Consider the following 8933-nt stretch of genomic DNA (forward strand, 5'->3'; position numbering starts at 1 on the left):
CCCCCCCTCTCTCTCTCTCGCTTTTTTCTTTTTCCGGAGGGTAAACGTCTGGAGGGAGCGGGAGCACACAGCCCTGAAGGGTAAAAACATTTGGTTTCAGATCAATCTCGGTGTGAAAGACTGTGGCTCCGTTACATCTGCGTGAACCCCAAACATAAGCAGGCTTTCGTTTGAAGGAGCTGAAGGAAAACCCCTGCGTTAGAAAGTGAATTACAGCCTTAATCTCTCTAATTTGGACTAAACAAATGACTCAGATCTTTTTGAAGTCTGGTTCCATGGAAAGGCTACGACCAGTTAATATCTCACCTGTTGCAGATGAATCTTTGAACGACCCAAAGTTGTCGTTGACATCAAGGATGTCACGGTTGATAACCACTAAGCACTGATAATTATTAGACCCTATACTGTTGTAGAAAAATAAGGCTGTGTTCACGCTGCAGGCAAATTGGACCAAATTTAGATTTTTTTTGCCCGTCTGCGACACATGTTGGATTTTTTCATGGCAGAAGGTGACAAATCTGAGTCTTTCTTGTCTGACCCAGGTCTCTTCGGTATGCGGTGAATCAGACACATGGATGGATGGATGGATGGATGGATGGATGAAAGGATGGATGGATGGATGGATGGATGGATGGATGGATGGATGGATGGATGGATGGATGTTTTTCTTGACATTTTGTTTCTAATAAGTTGTTAAATCTCAACAAACCGGCTCTTCCTGTTTCCTTTGTTTGTCTTTGCTACGACAAACGTCCCTTTCAGAGTTGACTGGACTATCCCTTTAATTCGTGCCTTTCCAACACCCTCCACGTTCTGACGGGTTTCGTGTTTTTAAACTGTAGCGGGGTCGCCGCCCAGCGGAAAAGGAAGCCGCGAACATTTGAACTAAACGAATGAAAGATTTGCAGACAAAAAATACCAATAAAATTCTACTCACCTTATCACCCTTCGGACCTGGAGGGCCCTGTGAGGGGACACACAAAAGAGAAAAGATTGCTTGAACAATTATTACACAAACATGAAGATCGTTTCACAGTTTGTTGTTTTAAATTAGCCGTTTTGGAGACAGTCCCATGTCGCGTCTTACTGGCCAAGGAGCAAAACGGAGCTGAACGGGACCTGAAAGTCGTGAACTCGGATACACGGAGGGAGACGGAGGGAGACGGAGCTCTGACGAAATCAGCCGTGTGGACGTTCTGACATCTCTTTCAGGATTTGATTAAAATCTCGTGTCACAGGCTGGCAAACGGGGCCTTCCGCACCGTAGACAGCGGGGCTTATGAAAACACACAATTAAAATATAAAACAGACCCGAATCAAGTCTCTGTTTACTTAGAGGATCAAATCCAGCAATCGCTAACCGAGTGCTGGCAAGCGCTTTGCAGAATGTGCCCCGAACAGAAGGAATACTGCTTTCTTTCATTGCACACAGGAGCTTTTTTTTTATTTTTGGGGTATTTTTTTTCCCCCTGAACGAACGTTTTGCATCCAGCTTGTCCGTCAGCCGGCAGCGGCTCCACGGTGGCCTCTGCCGATCATCGGGGGACGAGGTGTGGATCCGTACGAACGAGCGCTCGCAAAACAATGACTGTAGGCTGGAAGGTTAAGAACCACCAGCGTCTGTTCATGAATGTGCCCCTTTGTTTTGTGTAGTTCTACTAATTTCACTGAAACTCTCCACCAACATTTCTTATTGGACTCAACCCGATTCAGTCGATTTGAACGAACTCGTAGGTGACTATAACAGCTGATCTCACAGATCTTGCTCTAAAGTTTGGTGTGGTAGTAGCCGAGAGTCATCCTCGTGGCGTATTCTGACCTCTGACGGATCAAACGAGATCACCGTTGAAAACTTTAAGGAATGCTGGTTTCATTTTGCATCATCGGGAGTTTGCCGCACCAGTTGCAGAAAGAACACAAACCTTTAGGAAACCGGATTGTCCTTTTCGAAAGCGAGGGTTCCTCTTCCTGCCTAACTGACACAATTCCATGGATGAACCACGTTGGTCTAATTCCTCGCGTTTGGATTACGTTCCGTTGAGTCTCTGAACCAGTGACCCAGAATTGCAGGCTTTACACAGTCAGCCTACAAACTGCAACTGGCACCCAACACTGCAGTCTAAAAGGGAAACGCTCCAGAGGCAGTTCAGTAGTTTTCCCTCTGCCAGCGTCTACCACACGGCTCAGAGGGGAATTATAGCTGCAGCCAGGTTTCTGCCTGCTCGCTGCCACTGGACGTTATGTTTTCGGCTTCAGTTAATCATCTGTAGCTTTTTCGCTCCGATATAAAAGTGCACGCACTCCCAGCTTGATTTGCTTTTTTTTTTTTTGGTTCTTTTTTTACCTCGGTCATGAGGTTGTGAACCTGCGCGGCGAGCTTTAGCAGTGTAGCGTCTTGTAAGGACATAAAAATAATAATATTAATAATAAAGTGGTTGTAGGTGCAGGCCGATGGGAGCGCAGCTTTAAATTCAAGGAGGCGCTGCTCGGTGCTTGACTGGCGATACAGAGAGTAACAACACCCCTCATAAACACAATAAGCGTTATTGCAAAAAAAAAAAAAAAAAAAAAAGACAGGAATAATGTTTCCGATTGTGGTTTCTCTGGGCCGGAATAACAGGGGCAGCATGCTGACATAAAACGTACCTTTTGCATTTATAACGACCTAAAAAGGCTAAAAGAAAAAGGTTCCAGTGTTTCACAAACATGGGAGGCAGCGTAGACTTTTTGTTGGGCACGGAAATTGGCTTTGAACAATAGGAGGTTAGAGACAAACCTATAAACAGCTGCAACAAATAAATACTTTACATTCTAATGTGTGTGAATAATAAAACGCTGTATTTATGAGCCAAAAACCAACCAGCCAACCAACTAAACAAACCAAGACAAAAAAATGGCTTCAGAAACATTGTTTGCCTTGCTTTCTAAAAACCAACATTGGAAAAGATGGTACATACAAGGTACTTATAGGGTACTTTTGGTTGTACATACACAATACTTACAGGGTACTTGCATGGACACATACAGGGTTCTTACAGGGTACTTACAGGGGTACATACAAGGTACTTATGGGATACACACAAGGTGCTCACGAGGTAAGGGGGTACAGATACTAGTGATACAGGGTGTTTACTGGGGTACATACAAGTTATTTTAGGGGAGTACATAAAGGGTATTTATGCAAGTACATAAGGGTACTTATAGGTGTCATGAACGGTGGAGACGATGGCGAACCCAGAGCGCAGACTCATTTTTAACAAACAATAATTTATTAACTAAAGAAACACAAAACAAAAGCTGACGTGGCAGCAAGAACAAAATAAAGAACAACCTAACACTAACATAAACGGAGACGGAGACAAGCGGGATGGAAAAAACAACAACCAGAAACGAGCAACAAACCATAGACAAACCAGAGACAAACCTTAGACAACTAACACAGACAATGGACCAGCAGAGTGTGGAAGGCAATGACCGGGTTTTAAAGACTGAGGATAATTAGGTAAATGGAGACAGGTGACGTGATTACAAAGTGGGGACAGGTGTAGGTGTGGCAGGGAGACAAAGAGAGAGAGAGAGACTGAGGAGGAGCAAATGAAACATGAAACAAGAGACAAGACAGAAACCAAACAAACCAAAAACAAAACAAAACCATAACACCGAAAAAACCCAAATCACCACAATAGGGGTATATTCAGGGTACCTACAGGGGTACTAAAAGAGCAGTTACAGGGTGTTTACAAGATACAATGGGGTTACTTATGGGGTACTTATTGGGAAACATATAGGGTAATTACAGGGGGTACCAACAGGGTACATACAGGGATACTAACAAAGTACCTATGGGTATTGGGCTGTTTTATAAAGTGACTTGTTACCCCGTTCCGTACCCCAGTATGGCTTTATGTCCAGCAACACCCCTGGCGTTAGATACTTCAATAACAGTTAAAAACAAGATCGTTTGATATGCCAACTGCAATCTACTAAACAGGAACAATAAAAGACACTAATGCTGAATGTAAGCGTCGAATTTTCGCACATAAACCCTCAAACTTTACACCTTTAATGACAAACAGTGTGGGAGTGAGACGGGAACTCCACCGCAGAAAAAAAAAACTCATTCCACTTGAGTATTTTATGAGCTTTAGGAAAAAAACAGCTGTATTCAAGGGACTTTTTGCTCATTAGAAGTATTTGAATAATCAGTTTCATTATGACTTTCTGAAGGAAGAGTACGGACGTAGGTAGTAACAAGTACAACAAGCTTTATACAGCCGGGGCAGGAGAGTTCGTCCTTGAAATCCAATAATATTACTCTCCTTACTGAACACTTACTGTAACTTATGTAAAGTGAATGGCACGCCTCACATATTCTGCCGCTTAATGCTGGGAAAACTGGTCTCAACTTCCTGCTTAAGATGATTTGTAGCAGAACATCCTGTGTTTATGATATTGCAGAGGTCATTATGGACCACTGGATCAGGATTAAGCCGTTTTTCTTTCTTTCTTTTTTTATTTTTTGCTGGACATATGTGCAGAGCTTCTCATTTTGAGCCAAACCGTGACCACAATCTCCTGCGAAAAAGCCTGAATGAGCCTTTGGTACATGGGAAAAAAAGGAGGAAACCCTCTGCCACCTTCTTTAACAGAACAGGGGAGAAGTACGGAAAGGTTTAGGAGAACAAGTGCCAAACCCACGAACAACGTGGAGAACGCCGTCCTACAAATCTGACAGTGTCACATACATCACTTCATATTAAAAGAAAAGAGTAAACGATCTTCAGTGAAAGGATCCTGGCACAGAGACGCAGGTTTTATGTGCCTTCTGCAATACTAGTTAAAGTGTAACAACGGTTAAGTACTGGTGTCGATGCTGACAGGGTTTTACTGTACATGGCTTTTATTTTACATTTCACTAGTGTCAATTATTTGACAGAACAATAGGTTGAACAAGTTCTTTTTGTAGCCAGTCTTTAAATTTTCTACTTGCTGAACTGTTATCAGTTAATGATCTATAGGCAGCGTCATTTAGAAAGAAATCTGTAACGTTTGTTATTTAAAACGTCGGTTATTTAAAATTTTTAATACAAAACTTGTTGGACTGATTTCCAGGACTGCAGTCTATCTAATCGACGACTTAATCAGTAGAATATCTTTAGGTTGTCATTAACCTTTAGTTCTCTAGCTATCAGAAAATTAGTCTATAAAGTAAAAAGGGACTAAAGGCAATTTCATAGCTAGCTAGCTAACTAGCCGAATGCCTTCAGATTGCTGTCAGCTTTGAGTTTTCTAGCTAGCTAAACTAAAAGCTAAAGACGATCGAAATTTCATCTATAAGCTAGCTAGTAGATTGTCTTTAAATCGTTGCTAGTTTTTAGTTGTATAGCTATAGTAAATTTAAAATCAGTCTAAGAAGTAAAAAGGCACAAAAGGCACACTACAGCTACCTATGCTTTTAGATTGTTGTTAGCTTTAAGCTAGCTATACTGAAAGCTAATGACAATCTAAGGTCATCTTCTAGCTCGCAAGCTAACAAGTAGAATGCCTTTAGATTGTTGTTGACTTCTAGTTTTCTGGTTTGTTAAACCGAAAGCTAAAAACAATCTAAAGACAATCTAGTAGCCTTCTAGCTAGCTACTAGATTGCTTTTAGATTGTGGTTAGCTTTTAGTTTCCTTGCTAGCTATACTAAAAGCTAATGACAATCTAAATGAATCTTATAGCTTGCAAGCTAACTAGTAGAATGTTTTTAGATTGTTGTTGACTTCTAGTGTTTTAGTTAGTTAAACTGAAAGCTAAAAACAAACTAAAGACAATCTACTAGCCTTAATCTTCTACTAGCTAGAAGACTAATTTAGATTGTCATTAGCTTTCATTATAACTAGCTAGCTAAACGAAAAGCTAATGATAAATTAAAGGCAATCTACAAGTTAGCTAGCAGCAAATTAAAGTCAAAAAAGTAAAAAAGCTACAAAAAACAAAACAAAAACAAAAAAATACCCAACACAAAATTAATCTCTGACAAGTCAAAAGACACTAAAGGCAATTAGTTAGCTAAGTAGCGAGCTAATTTGTTAGCCTTTCTGTCCATCAGTGTTTTCAGTGGATTCAGGGTTGTATTCTAATATATTATGTTTTGCTACCATTTTTGCCTGTTTTACTTCATGTTTATCCCAGTTTGAATATTTAGACCCAAATGAGACAAACCGTGTGGTGACTGTAATCTAAAACATCGTTCGCATATATTTAAAGTGATCAAATTGAGGCAGAAATTCATTTTATTTCCCAATTAGGTTTGAGTTTGCCCTGCAAGTCTGCGTGTTTACGTCCATGATATTTGTCACTAGCAACCCTGGTGTTGTTGCTATGAAATTCCGGGAACCACTTATGCCAAATTACAAGTTGCAAAACACCCAATTTCTGTCAGCCTAATTCAAAATGGTCTCACATTCCTCTCCTTCTATAATGCACTGAAAACATGATGGATGAAAGCTCGACAGAGCTCGCCTGACTTTACAGCACAAAGCAAGAAGCCTGGCTCTCATCCACGGCTTTAGCTGTTGTTGACATGATGAAAAAAAAAAAGAATAAATTCTTCGGGTTTGGCTGCAAGCTGCGTGTACAATTCTGTGAAGCGATCTGCATGAGCTGATGAAACGCAAAAAAAAAAAAAGAAAGTCAGGAACAGGGGGATCTGCATGTAACCTCTGTCTGGACGCAGATTCGGGTTTTTTTTGTTTTTTTTCATCCGAGCGACCGGTCAAACTTATCGAGGTTTCAGAAAAGCAGCTCATATCCTCTTCAGGGAGAGGCTGAGCCAAGCGGGCTGGCGGCGGTTTCTGAAGCCCGAAGTGTCGGCCACATGGATCCAATCATCGCGCCCTTAGGCACTCGGTATCTCTGAGAGCACGCGCCAAGAAAACTACCGCTTTTACGAGCCGTTCTCGGCAGCCCGCGCGCGCGCCTCGCTCGCACGGCTGCACAACATTAATAAACACATGTGTACGGAGGAAGCTCGACGGGGCCGTCCTCCGGGCACCAAGTGTTGACAGGGAACCGAAGAGGGAGCAGGTGAGGAGTGCTGCTCCCCACTAAGAGGATGAAGAGGAGGAGGAAGGAGGGCCAAAGAGAAAATCTGACCCATGACTTTGGTTTTGGCCGATCTGACAGAAATTCATGCTTTTTTTCCATTGTCGCTGGGTCCATCTGTTAGCAAAATATCTTGTGAACCGGTAGACGGGTCCTAATGAAACTCTCAGGCAGCCATCATTGGGGACGCGTCTACAGCTGACAGCTAACTGACATTAGCAAGCACAAAAATGGCCGCAGCTCAGCCGTTTCTACAGAGGCGGAGCTAAAGCTTGGCGTGCTGAGAGTCAAGCCCAACACGTACGCCAAGCGCTAACTGGTGGCGGCAGATATTCGTTTAAAACCTTTTTTTTTATTAGGCGATGCACATTCCTACATCATCACTTTTTGAGGCCCGTCAACTCTGCTGTAGTTTCACGTTCACAAGCAGTCGGGAGCCAGAAATAATAAGATTTGCCACGATTATTTCTCGCTGGGAAATCCCTCTTCTTTCACGCTGGTTTGTAGCCCAGTAGCTTGTTCTATATTATAAATATGTTTTGGGTAAAGCCTTGCTCAATGTGACGATGCCACAGCATAACGAACTGTGCCGTGGCTCCGGTTGACACACTTCAGGCAACCGGCGAACCCGGCTTCTTAACTCTGCGTTCCAGCCGACGTAATTGGATAAAGTCGGCTGCCAGTGACATGGAAACATGGCAAATCCTCCACAGAGGAAGGCCGAGCTCGTTTCACCGACTGGTTACCATGGTGACCAGCACCATTGTTCTAAAAAAAATGGAGGATGATTGTCCAGATCTTTTGAGATTTTTCCAAAGTTCCCAATCTTACCAAACAGAAACCGACAGCCGAAGCAACGAAACTAACAAACTAGTCTAAACGGTGTTGGGGGATGACTCTCAGCTACTACCGCACCAAATTTCAGCTCAGTGTCTGTAAAACTGATGGAGTTGCAGCCATATATGGGTTTGCTAAGGTTGGTGAGCTATAGCTGCCATCTTAAACGGGCTGACACCATAAGCTACATCCAGTGGCTGCTTTCTAGGAAATCTGTTCACCGGTTCATCGGATATTTCGCTAACAGACGGGGCAAACAAACAAACGCTCTCGCTTTTTCCTGGCAGAGGGCGATGACAAGAAAGTCAGGAAGAGCAGAACAAGACGAGGAAATCAATTACTGAACTCAAACAGCGCATTTAGTTGGAGATGAGACGCCGTTTGGCTACGGAGCCGGAAGTTAATCGTCTCAAAGCGCGTTTTTATGGGTGACCCAAACGTAGCTGCAGCTGCCGCTATCCAAGAATATTTTGACTCAGGACAAACACACGAGGTGACGCTGGACACGCTTTCAGGCTCGAAAGTCGAATGGCGCCATCGTCCAATTAGCGATGTCTCTCGTTTGCCACTGGTACCTGTGTCTTCCGGCAGGTTAATGTCGTTTCGTTTAATGATTTGTCGATGCGGTTTGCACTTCCAGCGTGGAAACGGCATCTCCGAGCTACAAAAGTGATTTTTTTTTTTGCACCGTGGAATAAAACGTGTTCTCCTAACCTTTCCGGATCGTTCTCTACTTGTGTTCAAAAGCGGCGGAGCGCTCGTAGAAACAGTGGCAAACCGGCTGCGAAGAACAACGCAAACCAAAAGGGGACACGAGCCTACAACATCGTGAAGGACGTCCATCCGTTAGTTCTGCACGGGGAACCCTCAGTCATGTCACTGTGGGCCCCCGGGGACTCTTTCTTTCAAGCAGGGAAGCTAATGGCGAGCAGGGATGTGAGTAATCACAGCAGAATGGGCAGGAACGGACGACCACAAGAGGCTGGTGCTCGTCGGGGGGGGGGGGGG

The 8933-nt window shown here is 43.3% G+C and overlaps 1 protein-coding gene across 15 annotated transcripts in view; it reads right to left on the bottom strand.

Annotated features, from left to right (window-relative positions):
- Positions 1–8933, bottom strand: part of LOC108234861 (collagen alpha-1(XXV) chain) — a 176698-nt gene that overhangs the window by 66081 nt on the left and 101684 nt on the right. For all 15 annotated transcript variants that reach the window (XM_017414417.3, XM_017414414.3, XM_017414415.3 and 12 more), the window contains exon 5: positions 938–964. In XM_017414417.3, the coding sequence (XP_017269906.1) occupies positions 938–964 (27 nt within the window). The remainder of the gene's footprint in view (positions 1–937; positions 965–8933) is intronic.

This window comes from Kryptolebias marmoratus, linkage group LG7, assembly GCF_001649575.2.
Source record: "Kryptolebias marmoratus isolate JLee-2015 linkage group LG7, ASM164957v2, whole genome shotgun sequence".
In the NCBI taxonomy this organism is placed as follows: Eukaryota; Metazoa; Chordata; class Actinopteri; order Cyprinodontiformes; family Rivulidae; genus Kryptolebias; species Kryptolebias marmoratus.